This window comes from Patagioenas fasciata, chromosome 7 (genome assembly GCF_037038585.1).
Source record: "Patagioenas fasciata isolate bPatFas1 chromosome 7, bPatFas1.hap1, whole genome shotgun sequence".
Taxonomy (NCBI): Eukaryota; Metazoa; Chordata; class Aves; order Columbiformes; family Columbidae; genus Patagioenas; species Patagioenas fasciata.
Genome location: NC_092526.1, coordinates 685,367 through 707,906, shown reverse-complemented (window position 1 = coordinate 707,906; position 22,540 = coordinate 685,367). Strand labels below are relative to the sequence as shown.

Below are 22,540 nucleotides of genomic sequence, written 5' to 3'. Positions count from 1 at the left end.
TAAAGTTGGTTATCAAACTTCTGTCAGAGATTCCTGTGGCGAGGCTTTTGTTGGGACATTTTTCTTTAAAATACTGGATAGAAGTTGGTATGAGCCCAAATGGAAAAGCAGGCGGTTTGGAATGGAGTGTTGACCAGGCTTTGATTAAAATCCGACGCTTGAAAAGCCTTTTCCTATAGGTCAGGAGACATGGTTTTTTATTTTAGGATCTCATCACATCCGCTACTCATTCTTAACTGGTTAAAAATGCTTCGGAGGTAGATTTGTGTTAGTATTTCCTGTTGGGTTTCTATGCTGCCAGCTGCTTTGCAGTGTGTAATTATGTCAGTTTTCTCTAAGTGCCCAAAGCCAATGACTTGCTGCATCCTGGGAGTCTGCCTTTTGGTTTTTACTTACTAAGTGAAAGACCATTCCGTATAAAATACTTGTGTTTCAACTGAAAGAGAAAATGAAGTCCCGTGTATGCAGCTTTGTGGAACACGCTGGCTTGTTGGGATGCAGTTTGGTGGGGCATTCAGTTGTCGGGCTGCACTTTGGCGCTGGAGCGTTCGCTTGTCGGGGTGGCGTTTGGCGCTGGAGCGTTCGCCTGTCGGGATGGAGTTTTGTTGGGGTGCACTTTGGCGCTGGAGCGTTCGCTTGTCGGGATGACGTTTGACGCTGGAGCGTTCGCTTGTCGGGGTGCAGTTTGACACTGGAGCGTTCGCTTGTCAGGGTGCAGTTTGGTGCTGGAGTGTTCGGTTGTTGGGATGGAGTTTTGTTGGAGTGCAGTTTGGCGCTGGAGCGTTCGCTTGTTGGGATGCAGTTTTGTTGGAGTGCAGTTTGGCGCTGGAGCGTTCGCTTGTTGGGATGGAGTTTTGTTGGGGTGCAGTTTGGCGCTGGAGCGTTCGCTTGTTGGGATGGAGTTTTGTTGGGGTGCAGTTTGGCGCTAGAGCATTCGCTTGTTGGGATGGAGTTTTGTTGGGGTGCAGTTTGGCGCTGGAGCGTTCGCTTGTTGGGGTGGCGTTTGGCGCTGGAGCGCACTGGTGCTCCCGAGCCGGCGCCGGCCGGGCTCAGCACTCGCGGCATCGTTGCGCTGCCCCAGCCCCAGCGCCAGCCTCCCCTTTCTCGTGTTGCGTGTCATTAAACATTGCTGTCTGAGGAACGTGCTCATAAGCAAGCTGAGAGCAGCGAGAGCTTCAGGTATCTGTCTGGCAAAGTCAGAGGCTAGCAATCATTAAACAAAGTAATTTTGCCTTTTAAAACTAAATATGCAAATTTAGTTGGCTTTTTCTGGCCAAAATCTCAATGATCTAATGATATAATTTGAAGTGTGAAGGGGCTTTCTAGCTGAACACTGGACTTCTACCGGAGGACTCCAGCATCGACTTTTTGTTGTTACTCTAAAAATATCTCACAACAGCAGCAGCATTGTTTCATGCTTAAAATATGGAGCTGGTTTTGATTATTCTGTGTTGCTTTGCCCAGTTTCTGCGGCTGTTGACAGTTACTTAAGAGTTTAAACTCCTCTTTTTGCTGAGCAGCAAGTATTTAATGTGGTGAGTGTCTTCCCAGGAGCTAATTCCAGTGAGACGTCCCGTGTACACATAAACAGAGAAAGAAAGAAGATCCTGCCCCTGAAACACATAAATAGAAGTTACTTCAGTGCTCCTCATAAACCTCTATTTATCACTGTTTTCTTTTAAAAGTGGTTGTTTTCTTAAGTAAGCACGACAAGAGAACATTAGTATTTTGTGTACTGAAAAAGTATCCAGAGCTCAGAACTGAATGCCAGAAAGTGAGAAAACAATGTCAAGTACAAGTGTAGTTGGCAGAGGTTGTCCGTCTGGACCCTTCATCCCGATTTTCCGTGTGTGTTCCTCACTCGCTGCCTCCATGCTCCCTTGCTCAGGCTCTCTGGAGCTTTCTTCCCGGGCCAGGCGACTTTCTCCCTTTTCCCGGTCTCCGCAGAGCCTCAAGGAGCAGGAGGGTGGAACGCTGGTGTGCCCAATGAGTCATGGCAGAATGCCCGTCCTCCCTGTGCTGCCGCCGGGCCCCGGCCCAGGCTGCGGGGCGGAAGGTTCCCCTGATGGACAGGGTCCTGGTCCCGTCCCGTCCCGCGCGGGGCCGTGTGCAGGTACACGCGCGCTCGGCGTTCCGCTCGGAGCACACGCAGCTTTAGGAGGACAGTCACCGGTTGAAACAACGGACCTTGTGCGCAGTCTCTGGGCTGTGCTGCCGAGTTGTCTGGCGATTCTGTGAAAAAGTAGGACGGGAATGGAATGTAGAAGGAAACTGGGTTTTAAAGTACCCCCGCCCCCCCCGTTTTTGGTAATCCTAAAGAGTTTCTGATTAGATACAGTGATGCCTCCTCCTGGGCGCTGCTGCCCAGCTGCATGGCTTTCCTCATGCCGCACAACTCACTGCCTTTTGCCCATTCATAATTTCCTTCTGAACTCGTTTGTAATATCTCATCCTTTCTCAACGTTTGTTAAGATGAAACACATTCAGCAATAGCATCCTGCAGTGGTAACACCACTTTTTTGGGTTTTGGTTTTTGTTTTTGTTTTTTCCTTAAATCATCTTAGGCAGAAGCACGGAATTTGAGATTTCTTCTGCTGTAGCACAGTTCTACATCAGTTCTATTCTTCAAGTGGTTTGAGGGTCTCGGTGCACGTTGAGAGCCCGGGAACGCTGTTCCATGGTCGTGGTCTGCGTCGGGGCCGTTCCACTGTTCCACGGTCGTGATCTGCGTCGGGGCTGTTCCACGGTCTGCATCGCAGTAGTTCCACTGTTCCACGGTCTGCATCAGGGCCGTTCCACTGTTCCACGGTCGCGGTCTGCGTTGTGGCGGTTCCGCTGTTCCACGGTCGCGGTCTGCGTCGGGGCCATTCCACAGTCTGCGTCGCGGCGGTTCCGCTGTTCCACGGTCGTGGTCTGCGTCGGGGCTGTGTCGTGGTCTGCGTCGGGGCTGTGTCGCGGTCTGCATCAGGGCCGTGTCGCGGTCTGCGTCGCGGTGGTTCCGCGGTCGCCGTCTGCATTGTGGCTGTTCCGCTGTTCCGTGGTCGCGGTCTGCGTCGGGGCCGTGTCGCAGTCTGCGTTGTGGCCGTTCCGCTGTTCTGCGGTCGCGGATGCATTTTGGTAGTTGCTATTCTGGTTTTTAAGCGACTTGTATTGAGTGAAGTGTTAGATGTGGTTTATTATGTTTAATACTGAAATATACACTGTTAAAGGTTTTGATTTTAGTTGTCCTCACTAAACAGAAGGATTAGCTTAATCTTAAAGTTAAAGTTCTTGTTTAGGACATTTGGCTCCACAAAATCATTACTTTAGGCAGGCATCCTTGTATCTTTTTGTATTTAAAGGGAACCAAAAAAGTAGTTTGTTAATGAGATTATGCCTGTCAGTTTCATCCCTACGTGCAACTAAACTGGGATTTGATTTCCGTTCTCAAAGCTTTTTGTGTGTGGTTTTTAAAGCTATTAAGTTGCTTCCATGGTTACTTTGACTGCTGAATAAGAACTCTGGTGCTGATTGATGCTTATGGAACTCTGCTGTCCAGAGGGTACTTGGCGCTGGAAAACGCACAGCTCGGGGTTTTAAAACTAAGAAAGTGATTTCACAGGGCCTTTCCTTGTGTTTTAGTTTGACATTATTAAAAAAGCTTGTGAGACGTCACCTTCCTCCTATTCCAGAACTGATGTTTGACTGGTTTACACTGGGATAGGGACCAAGAAACGTCACGCAAGTTTAAATAATTGTTCTGGTAGCTACAATATTTGAAATTACTAACCTTTAAGTTAGTAGCAGTTTCAGTTTTTTGTGCGCATCAGTGCGTGGCATCCGATGGCACGTGGGCGTCGTGGCCAGTCGCGTTCTGACAGCGGGTACCCAGCCGTTCAGGGATTGCTTCCCTAAGACCAAGTTGTGTGGAAGGCACCATGTATTGCTCTGTGGGTCCCACAAGCTGCTGAGTTTGGGGCTGTCTTGTCATACATGTAGGTCCAAATATCTTACGGGAATTTTGCTGTAGTTAATACAAAATAGAAAATGCAGGATTAGGTTAAATTAAATATACCAGATGGGTTCAGAGACCCAGGAAAGCGTGCTGTGGGCATGTGAAATGGAGCTTGCCGTCCCACACTGTGCCCGTGTCTGGGACAGCGTTGGGAGGGCTGCGGGGTGTGTTCCGGTGGGTCCCCCTGTTCCTGGGGTGTTGCTGAGGTGTCACCTTTGGCTAACAGTCTTCTAGCAAGGCCCTGGAGGAGGAACTGTGCGGTTCTGCTTTCTGGAGTGACCCGTGTCTGTGAGCTGCCCTGCTGTTCCATTGTATCCTAACCATTTTTCCTTTCCAAGGTGCTTTTTCCTGCTCCAGTAGAACACGTGGCTGTTTAACGGGTTCCGACGTCACCGAGGGCCTGGTGTCCTGGTGGGTGATGCCAGCACGGTTGGGCCTGCTCAGGGTGTGATGTGTTTGCTCTGAAGAGCTCGTGTCCGAACACCAGGGGTACGTGGGTAACAATAGGCAAGAGCTTGTTGTAAGATGAGGAAAACAGGCCATGGAAAAAAATCGGAGCACTAGTGTAAGAGAAATTGCTACGATACAGTGCATGTATGTATAGACTCTAAAATACCGTTCAGGTTACTCTCATGATGAAATCATGTGAATTTACTGATTAGAGCCGTGCCCGTGGTGTGTTCAGCCCCGTCCAGCACTGTTCCCTGGTGGAACATTGCACGTGCAAAATATAAGAATAAATTAAAATGAAGTCAGTGTTCAGAAGTCCGCTAAGAAGCCGGTGAATTCGGTGATGATTGCTCGTGTGGCGGTGTCACCTGATGAGGAAACCCCGGCAGCTGTTGCTGCTTCGAATCGTTACTGGGAGCAAAGCGGTTTTTGGTTGTTTTGAAAAGATATTTGTGATTTAGCTGGAAGTGCTTTTCCTTCAGCAGCAGCAGGTGTCTCCATTTTGAGTGCATTTCCCTGGTTTGAGATGCCGCTGAGTATGTTGGGAACCAGTAGCTTGTTTTTCCTCCGGCAAACCCACTGCTGCTGTCAAACGACACGTAACTGATTTACACAGAAAACAGAAGCTCGGACTGTCCATCTGTGGGGGTACTTTTCAGTGACCCCCCTTGTAATTGAGTGGAAGGGGTAACCCAACTAAATTTCTCCTTTAACTAGTTCAGCAAACAATATTTTCTGATGGTTTTGATTTTCAGGACCTCACAGTGATTGTAAAATACCTTTTCAGCTGTAAAAATACTTTAATCTTCATAGGAAACTCTATTTGTAGCTCTAAGGATGGCATCTGAAAAGTACTTTGTTGAAAGTGAGGTTTCTCTTCCCCCTTGCTGTCTCTATTGCAGTGAAGTCCCATCTCGCTTTCTCGTCCGTTTAGGTTTTCCTGCTGGTGTCCGTGTTCTGCCGCGCAGGCTGCGCGGGGCACCAGTCGTGCCGAATGGCTGCTGGCAAACACGTTTTCCTCTGTGGAACACGCGTGTTTCCGCGCAGCTCTGTGACCTTATTTCGTGTCTGACGATGACCGGGTTTTGTTTCCAGCAGGGGAGTGCTGTCCGGAGAGCGCCGCAGGGGTGGCTGCACCGCCGGTCCCCAGCGCGGAGCCCCCGGCGGGGCCGCGGCCGGGCCCCGAGGACGCGCGCAGGGCGGCGCTGGCGCGGGGGGTGTCCATGTCCCTGCCGGCCTCGCCGCTGCTGCCGCGCCAGCCCGGGCTGCTGCACGGCAGGGCCTGCGCCAAGTCGCCAGGTAAGTCCCGCCGGGCAGCGCGCGTCCGCGCGGCTTTGACGGTGAAGGGCTCCCGGCGCGCTTCCTGCGGGGTAACGCGGTTAAACCGGAGAAAGAGCAGTGAATGCTTTTTGCATGTTCCCAGGGAAAGAGGCAATTGGTAAATAGATTAATCCGTATGGCAGATAATTATTGTAAATGGTATCGCAAATACCTAGATTGAAATGTCTGAATACGCTTGAAACTGGTTCTGTATGATTATATATCAGGTAAGTAGAAGGCAGCCGCAGAGACCTCTGTTTGCACATATGTTAGTGACTGTAAGAGTGAATGTTGTTTGTGGCTTTTACACTTCATTTATTTTACTCATATCTACATACACACATGTACTAATAAATAAATTGTTGCTGAAGTTGTGACAGGAAGCTCGTTCATTTTTGACAGTTGTGCCCTTACTAACGACCGCTCACTTACGAGCGAGCCTTGCTAAATAAGGTGCTGTGCCTGGTTCCCTCTTTATCAGCATTCTGGACATATAGATCATTCCAACACGCCAGCATCACTTGGGTTCGTTCAGGTCAGAGCGTGTGTGTCCAGTGAAATTACCCATGTTCCTGGTACTTGTGGAGACACTCAGCGGTTTCGAGGTTCTTTGTTGTAAAGTTTATAAGGTCCAGGAAGAAAGTGTCAAAAGTCGGTTTTGTCAGCACGGAGAAATGTCTTGGTTAATGGCCCATTTTACATAAAGCTCAAGAAAGAACATTGCTCAAAGAATTGCCACAGCACAGTACATAGAATTTGTAAAAAGCATGGTTGGTTTAAGTTGCCCAGCAATATCTACTTTCTCCTTTTGGAATTTAAAAATAATAGTCTCAAGTTCATGTTTAAATAACTTGGGGTTGGTTTTGACAGTTCACGTAAAAAATTTGAGCCGCAGAATGTTATTTGGTTGTTTTATCTCTTGCTGCGAGTGGCTCGTGTGCTGAACAGCTCTAGAAGATAGGAAAGTCCTCGCAATGAAGAGGGAGGTGGGATTTTTGGCAGAGTGAGGGGCGGCCCGTGTCTCTGGCAGAGAGGGCTCGGGGTGACCGGCCGCGGGAAGGGCTCTCAGACAGGAGCTGTTTCCATGGATCGCACTGGTGTTTTTCTGCCCGGGAGGAACACAATTGGTGGGAAAAGAAGACGGTGCAATTAGTATTTCATGCAGCGTTGGGCTGACTTGCAGATAGTGCAGGCACTGAAGAAAGGCCAGGATAGTTCCTGGGAGGAAAACGCATCCGGAGCTGTGGAACAGAAGGTGACCAGTCGGGAAACGAGACCCACCGAGCACAGCTCAGAGCAGGGGGCCCGGCCGAGCGGCTTCCCGAACTGCGACTCTGCTCCGCTCTTTGCTCCTGGTGAAACACTGTTCCAGATGAACCTTTTTTAGACCCAGTTCAGCCGCCTAATGCTTTTGGAACAGAGCTGCCATTGTGCAGATGCAGGTCACGTTTCAGTGGGTCCCTGCTCATCCACGTGTCCTATTCCAGACCAGTGCATGAAAATAAACTTACCGTGACTTTTCCTAGTCACTGCAAGGTCATGTATTGGAGTTGCAAGAACTCTAAGTCACTTTCCCATTATTTTGTGAGGAAGAAAATCAATAGAGGATCTCCTCCAGTGTTAAAAATACATACTGAAGATATTTCCATTTTGATCTGTTTTACAGGACTGCTACGTGTTGTTCTGGTTCTTTTAGAATGGTTGTGTTTTGTCGTTCAGCTTTGGTACATCTAATTGTACTTCTGCTTACAAATGACACATTTGGCTTATTGTCTCCTTAAAGAATGTGACTTTGTTTCAAAGGAAGGTATTTTTAGCTGCTTCCACCAGGGCCAATGCCCCTTGTCCTTGTTCTGGAACAGCACTGAAAGAGCACCCTCTGGTGCCAGTTGGGAGCTTCGAGTTTAGAGGTGCGATGAGCTCGTGGTCTCGGGCAGGGCTGACAAACGTTCGTGTGTGGCGTTCCTCAGCCGGGCAGCGGGGTTGCCGCCGGGTTCCCGTGCTCGGTGGTTCTCTCGCCAGATGCTGGTGTGCAGCTGCCGCTGCCGTGGCAGAGCCGCGGAATTCGAACGCCCGTGAGCCCTGGGTGCTGAGCGCTGTTCCGCCTCCTACCCATTTGGTCAGAGGTGAAAAGCGTGCACTTTTTGGAGTTCCCAAAATGAAATACTCTTGCCATTTTGTGGTTGCACTTTCTTCTTTCCCAGGATGTATAATGTCATCTAGCACCTGAGAGAGCCAATAGAGCGTGTGAGCTGAGTTCCAGCGTTTCAGCTTGTCCCATTTGAACTGGGCAGATTTCAGCCTTGAGGTTGCGTTTGTCTGTTTGAAGAACGGAGTGGCAGTGTAACTGTAAGTTCAGGATTCTGTGGAGCAGCACCAAAAATGCTCTTCATGAAAGGTGCTGAGTTCTGCATGCTCGCTTTTGAGACTCTGATCTTGTTATTATTAATAAAATAATAACAGTAATACCCAAATGTGCAGGATGCAGAAGTGGAATGCTGCCAGTAGCGTGGTTTTCTCTAGTACTTTGTTGCTGTACGTGTTTAAAAGTCATTTGGCTGACATATTTTGAAGTGAGGAACCTTTCTTCCTGCTCTTAGGACAATGAGAGAGGGCAGCCGAGAGTGCAGCTCGGTAACAGGGCAAGAGGTGGTGCTGCAATAGGAAAGGAAGATCACTGTGCATTGTCAAAGCTGGGGAATCCACAGAAATAACTCTGGGTTTGTATTTTGTTAGCCCAGCCATGGACTCCGTTTCTGGGAAGTTCCAGGCAATGTTTAGGTTGTTCTGCATGAAACATTGGAATCACCCACCACACCTCAAGCTCACTAAAACTTTGCAAGTTTCAAGTGGCTTGTTACGCTCATTACAAGGAATTGGGATTGTCCTAATGGAAACTTAGGACAAAAGTTTGTGTTTGTTTTCAGTGCCACTGCTGATGATGTTTCCATTCCCCACGCCATTTAAATATCTTATTTGCGAGCTTCCCTCTTGGTGCTTCTCCCCAGCTCTTTGTGTTGCGAGTGCCTTTGTTTAGTTGGCGTTTTCGGGGCCGCGGATGGTGCCCAGTGCGGCCCCAGCCGCTCCGCACGCAGCAGAGCGGTGTGGGCCGGGCCGCCCGCTGCCCCGGACCAGCCCCGCGCGCTGTGCAGCGCGAGCACGTTTTGCCTTTTCTGGTAAACCTTTTCGGGGTGGCATCGTTCCCCTTCTGTTAGATAAGTCGAGTAGTTAACGTTTCCTCTGGTTGCCACTGAAGTGTGTTTAGCAAAGAGTAGGATCATAAAAAGGCTGAAACCAAAGCATGAATATAAAAGCGAAAGAGTGAATTGGTTGAGTTTTAGAAAAGTGTGCGTGTGCATGTGTGAACATACAGTTCTTAATCCTGAAGTCGATATGTTTGAACGTCGTATGTACGTGGACTGGGAATGCTGCTGTTCAGTGAAGCCAGAAACCATTAGTAGCCGCTAATGCTTCTGTTTGTGGAGCTCATCTTCACCATTCCGTGTGATCGGGGCCGTGTCGCGTTTGGAGAGAGTGCGCTGTAATGTAAGGCGTCACGGGTTTGAATTATTCAGCGTGTTGATGCTGCGGGCTGTCTGCCTGTAGTCTCCTTCTCCTGGCTTCAAAGATCCGATAGCAGCATTGTCTTCCCGTTACAATGGAAGATAAAAGCTCTGAACCAAGGAGGCCCGGGAAGGTTGTCTGGGTTTGAGCACGAACGCGTCACTCGCTGCACGTATCGGGAGCCCTTTCAGGTTTGTCACAGCACGCGGGTGGGGTTGTTCTCCAGCAGGCTCTGCCTTCCGAGGAGCCCAGGGAGAGTATTTGTTTCTCACAAGAGAGAAGTGCAGCAGCTTGCTGGTCTTTACAGTAGCAGCTGTGTGTGTAAGGAATAGTTCCTCTGCTTGCTTTGTGTCGCAGAGGACAGACGCTGTAAATGTGAAACCTGCGGTCCATCTGGAAAGAATTAGATACACTCGGCTCGTTGCCGTTGCAGGTCCGGCCAGGAAGCCCAAGTATGTGGAGAGCCCCCGGGTGCCAGGGGAGGCAGCGCTGCCGCCCAGAAAAGGAGCGGAGCACGGAGAGCCCGGCCAGAGCGGTAAGAACCTGCGCCGGGCCGCGTTGTGTGGTACAGCAGCTGCAGAGGAGCCTGCACAGTAAGGCAGTGACTCTGTGTCTGTGAGCATGTTTGCAGATTGAAGGAGCCTGTGGTGAGGAGACGCTCCCTTCACCCGTGGGCAATCTGTCCGTCCTGGGGCTGCAGCAGAGCGGTGGCCGGTGCTGGCGGTGGCCACGTGTACCGGTGGCCATGGGCACCAGCGGCCTGCTGGAGTTCCTCTGAACTTGTTCTTAGTGTAAACGAGTTCCGAGTTGGAGCTCTGCGCTGGGTACGGTGCTTCATTTCAGAAATAGGAGACTTGCTAAATAAGAAGGCAGTAACTCCTGTGTTGGCGAAGCTGGGAGAAGCTGCTCTTCTGTGGTTAATTGGCATTCTTGGAAAATGCAGCGTTTGTTGAATTTGACCAGTGTGTGACAGTGTGGCTTTGACAGTGAATGTCACGACCAAAGCAAGGTGACCCTTACGTTGCTGCGTGCCTGCGTGCGCTGTGCCATGGATTTCATGTGCCCTGTGTTCTTAGATGAATGTTTCAGTTTGCCTGCCCTCGCTGAAGTGACTGACGTAACTGATGAGGTTCTCGATGAACAACTTTTTGTTTCCTTTTGCTTAAATTTTAAAGGAAAGTACAGTTTTAAAAGCAAATATCTTCTTTTTTAGAAAGTGGGGTTTTTTATGCCTAGTGAAAACAGGTCGTTGTAACGGTGTCCGCGGTCGTGTTCTGCGCGCCCTGCTCAGAGCGTTGCAGTTCCCGGGTCCCGCTCGGTTCTGTCTGCTGAAGGTCAAATTCAAACCGCGGTGTGGAGGGGCGGAGCGGCCGCTGCTGGCTGAACGCCTCCCGGTGGCTTTATCCCTGCAGCCCAGCTCACACGTGTTGAAGATGAACCTTTAAGTATAATCATAATCGGGTTTTGTAACTTTGGTAGAATGAAGATGTTGATTTCACAATCTCTGTAATTTCCAGTATTGTAACTTTAAAGATTGATTTAATCCTCAAAATGATGATTTTACAAAGAAAATACATGTTCTAGTCCAGTATTCTGAACCCTGTCAGCTTGCAAAATGTTCTCAGATGCAGAAGTTCTTACTATCTGCTTTTAAAAAAGACACCGTTTCATAGACTTCCTCCTTTGGGGATTAAGTGAGAATCAGATAATTCAATCTTCCAGCATAAAACCCAAATCTGTACATGAAACTACGAAATATGTGTGTCCGAGTAGATATTGAGCTTGAGTGGCACGAAGGATTGTTGACCAGTGAGTTACTGATGCTTGCAAACCGTTTATGTCACTCATAAAACCGAAACATTGCTGAAGCAGTGCTTACTGCTCCAGATACTCAGTTAAAATTGTTGGCAAATGTTTTCCTTTCAGTCTTGGGGAAAATGTGCTTTTTATTGCAAATTGCAGGGCATGTCAGCTGTGTGTGTGGTTAGAGACCGCGGGCTCTGGGCAGGAGTGGATATAAATACATATAAATGCATATAAATACTGTCCTGAACTCTGGCTTGGCAGAGCCCTGAAGGAAAGACCAGGGCGGTGGCTGCCCCGTCCTGCACAGCGGGCTCTTCCTCAGAGCCCTGGGTGATCTCCTCAGTAAGTGACCGTTACACCTGGGCACGGAGGGCCCGGCGTGCTGTTCCTTTGGGAGTGGACAGAAGAAACAACCCCGTGTGAACGCCGGTGCCGGGGAGAGCGTGGCGGGCCGGCGGGTGGTGCGCAGCTGTTGGCGTCAAAGCAGGAGGAGGGCAGCGGTGCGGGTTTGCGGGGCGGTGTGGGCAGCAGGGGCTGTCCCTGCGCGGTCCCCGGGTTTTGTCCAGGGTTGCCTGCTCTTGGGCCTGGACACAGGAGACATTTGAAAGTGCTGTACTGGTAAAACTAAATGGCTTTGCAACGAGAACAGATGGGACATTTAGAACTGGTGTCACATCCTTTGCACACCAAGCACAACAAAAACGTATGGTATTAGTTGTGGTATTGAATGTGAGATTGCAAAACATCTGTATTATTAACCTCTACTTTCCACGTTTTTAGCGCTGTAGAAAACTTTATAGAGATCACTGGAACAGAATGCCAGTGAACCCTGATGGCGCCGGGTTTGGTGGTGCCGTTGGAGCACAATGCTGTCGATCGCCGGTCCGGCGCTGAACTTGTTCCACCGCCCCATTGCTGGTTTGGCGGGCAGGGTGGGCTTTCTCTCCCCCAGATTTGTGCCGATATGCAGAGAATCCGGGACCCACGAACGATTTAAAGTCTGGGGGACAGAAAGTTTAAATGGCTTTAGCTTCTCTATTTAGATACTGCTGACAGAAGAACTGGCGTTTACATTTCATTGTCCTTTTTTCTACGTCTTGTTGCGGTTTCCAGATATAAGACTCTAACCTTCACCAACTTTTTTCCCTCCTCTCCAAAGCAAAACCTGATAAAGACTCGAGCTGTTCTCCTGCAGCACAAGAACTGATGACAAGATTGGGCTTTTTACTGGGAGAAGGGATCCCGGCTTCTGCTCACATGGAAGAGAAAAGCGAAGTCATGGTAGGATAATGGAAAATAATGTATTTAATGTTCATCCTGTTTCTGAGAGGACTAATGTTATTTCCTCTATTTGCTAGTTGCGGTCACTTGATATTGACCAAAATACAATCCATTTTAATAGACATGGTAATAGAATTGTACATTAATTATAGCAAGCGTGTATTTGTTTTGAAATTGCGAGTTGACCTTGCATTCTTAAGGAAGAACGGACTCCTTGTCATTTCTGGAAGTTTAATCTCCTGTGAATGTGTGTAGCTTCTAGGGTTCTCTGCCTTTTTTGAGCATTTATGAGGAACGTTTTTTCCCTTGTGTTTTCAGTAGTTTCAGAGATGGAAAATGTCAGTGGTTTGTTACAACAAGAGCATGCTTTGGGGCATGTGTGTTCATTTGTTCTGGAGAAGCTGGCTTCCGTTTGACAGCTCTCTGCCGTTCCCGGGCTGGGCAGCAGCGAGCAGCTCCTGTCCGCGTGGAGCTCGTCGGCACCGTAACCGCCGGTCTGGTCTCGCTTTCCTCCCCTTCCCCTCTCCACGTTTAGTCCCAGGCCTCGTAAATCTCAGTGCATCGGCGTGGGTTTCATTGATAGCGAGACTGCAGTTCTAGCGGTTCCAACCCAAAGAATGAGTGCTGGGGGACGGGGAGGGGTGTCCACTGAAACGTTTAATGGAGAAGCAATCTGCCACCAAACTGTGAAACTCCCTTTGTTCTTCGCAGGTCACTTGTTAAGAGCAATCTGAAAACATGTCGCTAAGCTTCTGCTTCTCGAAGGTTTAGCTTGCAGATGGGCTGTTTGCGGTGTTGCTGCTGCGCTGCCGGGTGCGTGTGGCGGCGGCGCGCTGGCGTGCACTAACCGCGCTGTTCTTGCCCCGCAGTGCGCGGTCGCCAGCCGCGGCGTGAGCCCGTGTTCCACGCTGACCAGCAGCACCACGTCCCCCAGCACCGACAGCCCCTGCTCCACGCTGCCCGGCCTGGGCAGGGCCACGGGCGGCCAGGGCAGCCCCTGCGGGACCCTGGGCAGCCCCTGCGGGACCCTCAGCAGCCCCAGCTCCACCCTGGAGAGCCGGGACAGCGGCATCATAGGTGAGTGTCTGCAGAACAGGTTGGCCTTCTCGTGACAGCACAGCTCTGAGTGGCTCTGTTTCACTCCATTTCTTGTTGCCTTCTACCTCTGTCCTTTTCTGTTCTGTATGTCTCTACAATGCATTTCAAAATGGTAAAGATCAGCGTACCTTGAAGCTGGTTTAATTTCCAGCTGAGGAAAAAATAGTTGATGCTACTTCTTCCGAGAATAACTTAAATAAATCTGTTTAAAAACAGTGCAGACTTCTGAGTAATTGGCATGAAAATCAAGCTAAAATGGGGCATCATGGAAGAGGTGAAATTGTGTGATCATCCACCAAATAGATGTCTGAACCGGAGTCAGTTATCCTGAGAGAGGCAGCTACTGTTACATAGCTCCTTTTACCAACTACCTAAATATTTCAGTAAGTCTGATCAGTTCTAAAGAAAAGCTCCGAGTTCTTGGCTGCCTTGTTTGTGCCATCTTCCCTCTCTCTGCTCCCTGCCCTAAGGGGTCTGCTGTGAGTCTCTCCCTGTTTAAATGAGGTCAGAACTGGCCTCGTGTTTGTGTAAAGTAGTATAAATGGCATGGCGCTGCATTGTCCACTGCATAACCTTGTAAATACTGATATTTTTAAACCCACTGATAAAAGTTGCTTCTGGAATCAATGAAAAGGGAGAAGCTTCCAAAATAGGAGAAACATTATTATACAGGGAGGAGAGCAAATGGTGGAGTTGTGAAGTGTAAGAGTGTGAGAGCAAGGGGAAAACCCTGGAGAAGACATGAGGGTGGCTGGGGAACCCCTGTATAGCTCCCTCAGTCAGGTTACGTGGTTTGTGGTCATGGGACCATCAAAACTCACCTGCCGGTTCTGAGCTGTCATTCGTGTCTCAAATTCGGGGAGGACCTGAACGCCCCTTGGCAACCCACGTTGCACCCCTTCCACTACAAGGGCCTGGAACCAAGGAGGGAAATCAGAGGCACCTCTGGAAAACGATCCCTGGTTTTGTTTTTTAAATACAAATGTGTCTGTGCGTTCAAATTTGTTAGTAGTAGCAAATAAGTGTTTCAAGTTATGTTTAGCAAGTACGTGTTTCCTAACGCCTTTGACAGAGTTCATCCAACCATTAAAATACCATAGCTTGCTTTTCCAAGCTGCTTACACAGACTTCCAGTGTGTTCTGCTCCCACTCAGTTTTCTGGGCCACAGACTCTGATGGGAAATCTATCTTTTCTTCTTTTCTGCTTTTTTACTTATGGTTCGGGTTTCTTCTAGTTTTTTAATACTGTACTGCTGTAGTTGAATTCTCCTTTGCTTTTACTGAGTGTGACAGAATAGCAGTAGAGCCAGGTTTTAGTCTTGCACAGTGAGCTGAGTAGGAGAAAAGGCTGGGCTGCCGGCCAAAGTGTGGGCTGTTCTGGATTCCTGCCCCGCTTCAGTACGGAAATCTGGAGCAGCCAGGTTTCCCGGTGCTGCGTTTCACTCCAGAACGAATCATAGTTTAAAATATTTCATACTTCAGGAGGAGCCAGGTTCTTTTGGCACTACCATAAAAATGAAATAATTTGTCATATGGAAGCACGGTCTGAGCTGTGTGCAAAGGCCAGTGGAATGCCAGAAAAGCTTTTTATTCTGTTGCCTCTAAAACTGTGTCATTATTGGTATTTCTCAGAACGCGAGCTCTAGAGGTCAAGCTCTGGCTCTTGAGCTGTGGCGCAGGAGCAGGTGCTCCCGTGCAGCCGCAGCGCCGCGGGGCCGTGAGCGTGGGGCCGGTGCCGCGCCAGCCCGGCGCTGTCTGCGCTCGCGGTGCCGGCACAGAGGCGGGGACGGCTCACCCGGGGGCTTGGGCAGCTGAGTGTGGACTCGCCACACGTGTAGCTTTAACATGTAAAGTGTCAGCCTGCAGAGGACCCACAGTTCACACAGACGTCGTTAGTTAAACTGGCATTGTGTGTTGGTGCCGTTGTGGGTGGTTGGTTGGGTTTTTTTAATCCTGATACCCTCTTGTCCTTCTTTGTATTTTCCTCTGTTGCATTCAAGTGGTCAAAGTGCATTGAGTGTTGACTTAACATTTAATAAAGATTAGTTGTTCAGTGATTTCATGAGAGTTTCATGTAAGTATTGAAAACATTTTAAATGAAACAAAGTAATTTCACTAGTAAACATAGCAAAACCAGCATATATTTGCCAAATGTTCTTATGTGGGCACATTAGCATAGTTTTATCCCACTTTACTAAAGCAGCACTTCAGGAGCACAAGTTCTTCACACCTGCAGGTATTGCAGGAGGCCTCGGTCAGGTGCAGCCCCGTGACCCTGGGACACCCGTGGGCCCCTGCAGCACCTGACAATGCAGTACTGTATCTGTACTGGGCCCGGTACAGCCCGAGGAGCGGCACTGCAGCCCGGTGACCCTGGGACACCCGTGGGCCCCTGCAGCACCTGACAATGCAGTACTGTATCTGTACTGGGCCCGGTACAGTCCGAGGAGCGGCAGCTGCAGCCCGGTGACCCTCAGCCCCTGTGGGCCCCTGCAGCACCTGACAATGCATGTGATGCTGTTTGGCTTTCGGTGGAGCAAATCACTGCAGCCGGGAAAACTGCTGGTCTGTAGGGCAGCATCCAAAACACCTCCGTGGTCTTTAGTTGCCTTTTAGCTGAGGATCTGTCATGTTGCTTATTTTTCAACTTCTGAAATGTTGGCAGTAGGATGTGCTTTTTTGCTATGGAAAAGTTTCACATAGTGTTAAGAAATTATCTGTAAATGTCTCCCAGTTGGTTTTCAATGACAAGCAAAGAGAAAAGCCTATGAGTTTCTGACTGACTCTATACTGCAGTACACTGGAATACTTCAAAACCCTAAATCAGTGTGTTTAGTGTAATCTGCAGCTCCGTTCATGGACTGCGCCGGGTCTGGTCAGACACACCTCTCGCCTTGCACGCTGCTCTGGGGGCGCAGGGCAGCGCTCACTGAAGGGAGAGTGGGACCCAGCTCGGGGCGGGCGCTCTGCGCAGGACGGGGCCCCGGGCGCTCTGCGCAGGACGGGGCCCCGGGCGCTCTGCGCAGGACGGGGCCCCGGGCGCTCTGCGCAGGACGAGGTCCCAGGCGCTCTGCGCAGGATGAGGTCCCGGGCGCCGCGGGTGCCACTGGTCCCTTCCAGTCCCAAACATACTGTGATATTGTGGTGCTGGTGAGCGGCTCTGGGCAGCGCCCGCAGTCACGATGCTGCACGGCACACGGTGCTCGGCACACGAGCCTGTGCAGAGCATCCCAGCTTTGGGAGAACTGTGCAATGTTTTTCAAATAACGGAATTTTGAGTTCTTTTTGTAAAGTATTAGTCTTAAATTATCAAGAAGATGCATTTAGATCTTTTTCTTGCTCTAGACGCTATTTTTACTTCTTGATGAGATGTTGTCTCCATGTTTATGGAATGATTTGAAAATCTGCAGAGCGTGTTATAGAATTCAAATTTTTTAAAAAGTTGAGGTGTTTTGGTGAAGTAGGTGATTCTTCATATGAAGTCATACATGCTCTGGTGGTTTGTCCATTCCACCAGCCCCCAGCACAGATTACATAGATGTAAAGGTAAAACTGGATTCTTCAGAACACTTTCTTGCCTCCTTTCTCAGGTGTTTTTCCCAGTCTGAGAAGCTGTGTTCTTTGGCTCATTTAGATAAATAAAACTCCTGAAGTTCAACAAAAGATCCAGTGAAAAGAGAACTTGAGTATCTGATGGCCCAAAATGCCATTTCAGTACGGAAATTGTGACACACATTAACACAAGTGCACCATTTCCCTCTTGTGTGTACTTCAGTTGTTTTTCTCTTCTCTTTTTCAGCAACTATAACAAGTTCATCAGAAAACGATGACCGTAGCGGATCCAGTTTGGAGTGGAGCAGGGATGGGAGTGCCAGAACTGGCCGGCCCCAGGGCCCGAGCCAGGACCGCAGGACGGCCGGGTGCTCGCCGGTGGCGGAGGAGGACGCGCGCGGCTCCGCGGAGAGCCTGCCCGCCCCCGCGCCCTGCGCGCACGGCTCCGGCTCCCTCGTCATGCCGCGGCCAAACTCCGTTGCAGGTAGAGTCCTGGGGCAGAACAAAGGGTGTTCCCAGGGAGGGGTCCTGTCTGTTCAATATCTCTGCTGAAGATTTGGCTTTAGTATGGAAGTATTTTTATAGGGCGAAGAAAGCATAGGTTTTAAACGGAGTAGATGAGCATTACCTAAGTTATTTTAAATGTCAAAGAGAGTGTTTTATCATGGTTTTTAGTAGGTATTGGCTAGGCCAGGACTTGTGGAACATCAGTCATTCTAGGACTGTATCTGGTGTCAGCTGATCCTTGAGGCCATTGCTTTTGTGTGTGCTCACGATTCCTAGATCTGTAAAGTCAACTGACACCGAGACCAAAATCGTACTTGGAGCTCTGTTGAACAAGTGACGTGTAATTTTTTGAAATCCGTGTGAAATTCTGCCTTATAGCTGAACCATTCTTCCAGAAAACGTGAGTCTGTCAGTTGTGATAGATACAGATGGACTTCAGCATGACGACTTCCCAGCTGTGGGATACAGCAAGTCTCTGAAAAAGCACTTCTGACTTTAAATCTATGCGTAGAGCCCATCAAGTCCTGATAGTCGTGCGAATTGACTTACATACGTAAAACCCTGCAAGAAGGTGTTCTGGCAGCGTTCAGCAGCGGGGGTGCTATATGCGTGGTGGTAGGTTTAGCCAGCTGAACATTCAAAGTTAAAAACCTGGTAAATGTGGAGTGAAGAAAACTTCAGTAATGGGGTGAGGGCCCGGGAGCTGGTGATTCTAGAGGGGAGGATGTTACACTTCCTCCCAGCCAGAAAACACCATCACTAAAAGGGAGTATTTCCAGTATAAAATCACAGAATCGCAGTGTCAGGGGTTGGAAGGGACCTCGAAAGATCCTCCAGTCCCACCCCTGAGGAGCAGGAACAAAGGTTAAAGAAAAATGGATACATGGAGTTGTTTAGTATGGTAAGGTGTGTAGGGGAAGTATTGCTAGGAAACCAACTTTGGAAATCCTCAACAGCGAAGTTTTGGCAAAGGTCGCGCCAGCAGTTCTGATGAGGATCTTTCCAGCTCTGACAATACCATGTTAGATTCTGGAGGGTTGTGGATTGTAACATGAGCACCAGTTCTGTGCTTCTGTTGTGAAGGTACAGACACGTTGGTTCAGCTGGGGGGAAAACAATGATACGTTCTCCATCTTATTTCCAAAGGAACTATATAACATGTTTATTCCAGAAGAGTCCTACGAATTGTCATATATTGGAATTTCAACAAAAAGGGTACTAACATGCAGCTCAGTGTTCTAAAGAACTTGAGACTTGCCACTAATAACCAAAATCCAATGGTTTAGAAAACCCACCAAAACAGTCCTCTGTTTAGAATGCTTCGTGAAGTGTCATGAAAGGTACTGAAACACACACTGCAGTCTCAGTACAGGTAATCTGAGGTTTTAAAATACATGGAAGTTATTAGCACGTTGTTCCAAAATGTGCCTGTTTTGCCGCGACATCCCGTGCTGCGAGCACCCCGGTGCCGGGCTGTCCCGCTCCTCCGCAGACCGGCGGGGCCGGCTCTCGAGCACCCCGGTGCCGGGCTGTCCCGCTCCTCCACAGACCGGCGGGGCCGGCTCTCGAGCACCCCGGTGCCGGGCTGTCCCGCTCCTCCGCAGACCGGCGGGGCCGGCTCTCGAGCACCCCGGTGCCGGGCTGTCCCGCTCCTCCGCAGACCGGCGGGGCCGGCTCTCGAGCACCCCGGTGCCGGGCTGTCCCGCTCCTCCGCAGACCGGCGGGGCCGGCTCTCCAGCACCCCGGTGCCGGGCTGTCCCGCTCCTCCGCAGACCGGCGGGGCCGGCTCTCCAGCACCCCGGTGCCGGGCTGTCCCGCTCCTCCGCAGACCGGCGGTGCCGCGGGGCCGGCTCTCTGCTCGCTCCGTGGAGCCCTCCTGCTCGGGACGGGGGGGCCGTGCAGCCAGCAGCGCAAACCCTTGCGACGAATTCGCTTCTCTTTGGCTGGTTTCTGTAGTTACAAAATCACAAATGTTAGAAACGTTCTGAGTCTGCTCTGAAAATGGCCGGATTTACCTGGCGCCGGACAGGTCCTGCCCTGTGTGAGCTGTCCCATGCGAAGGCCGTGGAGCGTCTGATTTAGATGTTCGGCTGTCTGACCGTGCTGAGATTTTAGCTACAATTTTTTTGTGAGAACTAGCGTGCTTTTAAGCTCTAAACGACTGTTTTCTGGCTTTGGAGTGCCAGTGCTAAATAGCCCTCTTGAAAAACAAGATACCGGTGCTATGCCCACGAGGAGTTAAATAATTAGCCTGCGATCTCCTTGCAGATAAAGTGGCAGAAGAAACTTCTCCTGCAGGAAGGTGGGGTTGGACGCTGTCACACCTGTTCCCAGCACGTCTGACCTCACCGGTGTGGTGGTTCTTGTAGTAAAAAGGAGACTGTGTTAACATGGGGACTGTTCGCCGCTTGGGGAGGGTGAGGCAGACGTGAGGGCCATCTGAAAGGGGAAAAATCTGGCTGAATCTTTAGTAAACTTGATCGGAAAGGATCCTGGAAATGTTACCACATGAATGGCTTTAGCTTCTGTCATTGTCTAGAAAACTTCTCTGTAAGTACTTCGTTTAGGAAAAAACTGTAACAAATAATCTTACTCTTTGTAACTTAGGCTGAGAGAAAAATAAGCTTCTCTCCTTTAATATTGCAGCAACAAGTTCAACCAAACTGGAAGATCTGAGCTATCTGGACGGACAGAGGAACGCTCCTCTGCGCACGTCGATGCGGCTGCCGTGGCACAACACGGCTGGCGGGCGGGCGCAGCCGGACAGCAAAGGTACCGCTCCGCGCGTCTGCCGCGGGCACCGGGGCTCGCCGCGCCCCGTCCGGGACACCGAGTTTGTGACACCCCATCCCCGTCCGGGACACCGAGTTTGTGACACCCCGTCCCTGTCCTGGGACACCGTGTTTGTGACACCCCGTCCGGGACACCGAGTTTGTGACACCCCGTCCCTGTCCTGGGACACCGAGTTTGTGACACCCCGTCCGGGACACCGAGTTTGTGACACCCCGTCCCTGTCCTGGGACACCGAGTTTGTGACACCCCGTCCGGGACACCGAGTTTGTGACACCCCGTCCCCGTCCGGGACACCGAGTTTGTGACACCCCGTCCCTGTCCTGGGACACCGAGTTTGTGACACCCCGTCCGGGACACCGTGTTTGTGACACCCCGTCCCAGTCCGGGACACCGTGTTTGTGACTCCCCGTCCCTGTCCTGGGACACCGAGTTTGTGACACCCCGTCCCAGTCCGGGACACCGTGTTTGTGACACCCCGTCCCACCGCCACACTTCTCGTGCTCCTGATAGACCCCTCACCATGTCTAGAACCAAGACATTGCTGACACTTTTTACTGCATAATGCTGTGGGTTAGCATGTGAATGTGTGGCTTTGAGTAAGGAATCAGTACGTTGTTCATCTCCGAGGGCATGGGCAGCGCAGGTCACGGGAATCCCCGGTGTCCAGGGGCTGCTGAACGTTTTCCTGGCCGCCAGGTTGTGTCCCGTGGCGCTCACAGGAGAGCGTGCGGCACCCGGAGTGCTGCGCCCAGCTTACAGCCTCAAAGAGCCCGTCGTTAGGGTTCTGGTTTAGGGAGAAGACCGATCTAGTACTATCAGACTTATTTATGGCTCTGAACCGAAAAATGTTTGCCACTTCCTCATTTATAGAATTCTTAATGCATTTTCAAGAGAACTTTTGAATTCTGTGAGAAATTAACTCAAATTCAATTATAAAAAGCCCTCCAATTGTATTTGTAGCCTCTCTCCTCTAGAATTCAATTCATTGTAGGAATTATGGGGGAGACCTGAACTGAGCAGATCAGTTTTATTGTTTCCATGATGAAAGCTCTGAGGAGTCTGATGATGAACACTATTAACAGAGTCACTGAATGAAATCCTCTTCTGAAACAATGGTGGTTTATTGCATGTCGAGTTTCTTGTAACAAACTTTTCTCCCTGCCATCTCTTCTCAGCTCATTTTGTCCCCTATAAGCCTCAAGACATTTTGCTGAAGCCGCTGTTGTTTGAAGTTCCGAGCATAACAACGGACTCAGTGTTTGTTGGAAGAGAATGGCTGTTCCAGGCGATTGAAGAGAAATTGCAGAGCACTGATGGAGCGGAGAACAGGGGCGCAGTCATTACCGGGAATGTGGGCTTTGGGAAGACCGCAATCATTTCACGGCTGGTGGCGTTCAGCTGCCATGGGAGTCGCATGAGACAAATAGCTTCAAATAGCCCTAATTCCTCCCCCAAAAGTATGTATATTGTTTGGGTTATTGTACTGATAACAATAGTCGGGATGTTGTTTGCTTTGCTGGTTTAGGTCAGTTGGGCCTCGTCAACTCAGCAAAAGCTCGTTTCCTGCAGCGAGAGGAGGAAACTGTTAAATGGCGTGCTCTGATAAACGCCGTCCACGTAACAGCGCACGGCCCAGCCGGCGAAGCGCGGCGCAGCGGGACCCCGCAGGATCTCGTCTGCCGGGCAGGGTCCCTGCGCTCTGCCGCGGCGCTAGAGCTGCTTCTCCCGCTAGCTGGGAAAGAGAGAAGCGGTGGGGTTCCCCCTGCCCTGTACCACACGTGTTCTGTAGGATTGCAGCAGGGGCAAGAGTGAGGCTGTGGAGAAGCCCCTTCTGTCTTCTGCTGGGTTCCACAGGCTTCTGTCAGCCCAACAGTCCAGTCCCGTCGGTGGCTGGAAGGACGTGTGATGTCCTCACTGCTGCTTCCCCTCCTGACGCTTCAAATAATAGTCATAATAAATAATGAATTGTTTCTGTTCCTCAAGATTTCAGTCATGCAATAACTGTTAGTTGAAATGAGTCCTCACATGTATAATTTTCATACGGAAACTCTTCAGATCAGCATAGCTTTGATTTCAGTAATTGTACAGTTTTGATCTAAAAGTCGGTTGAATTGTGTAAAATTGTAACGTGCCTGTATTTCTCAGACTAGCTGCAGGCTTCCTTTAGTGCAGTTT

At 50.0% G+C, this 22,540-nt stretch overlaps 1 protein-coding gene across 5 annotated transcripts in view; it reads left to right on the top strand.

Moving 5' to 3' along the window:
• Positions 1 to 22,540, top strand: part of TANC1 (tetratricopeptide repeat, ankyrin repeat and coiled-coil containing 1) — a 73,094-nt gene that overhangs the window by 28,783 nt on the left and 21,771 nt on the right. For 2 of the 5 annotated variants that reach the window (XM_065841251.2, XM_071810634.1), the window contains exons 3-9: positions 5,540 to 5,743; positions 9,762 to 9,863; positions 12,294 to 12,415; positions 13,285 to 13,492; positions 17,313 to 17,549; positions 20,219 to 20,344; positions 21,541 to 21,822. In XM_065841251.2, coding sequence (XP_065697323.1) covers positions 5,540 to 5,743; positions 9,762 to 9,863; positions 12,294 to 12,415; positions 13,285 to 13,492; positions 17,313 to 17,549; positions 20,219 to 20,344; positions 21,541 to 21,822 — 1,281 coding nt within the window. Of the gene's footprint in view, positions 1 to 5,539; positions 5,744 to 5,797; positions 9,520 to 9,761; positions 9,864 to 12,293; positions 12,416 to 13,284; positions 13,493 to 17,312; positions 17,550 to 20,218; positions 20,345 to 21,540; positions 21,823 to 22,540 lie in introns of those variants that run through there. The other 3 variants (XM_065841250.2, XM_071810636.1, XM_071810635.1) reach the window with 3 other exon arrangements.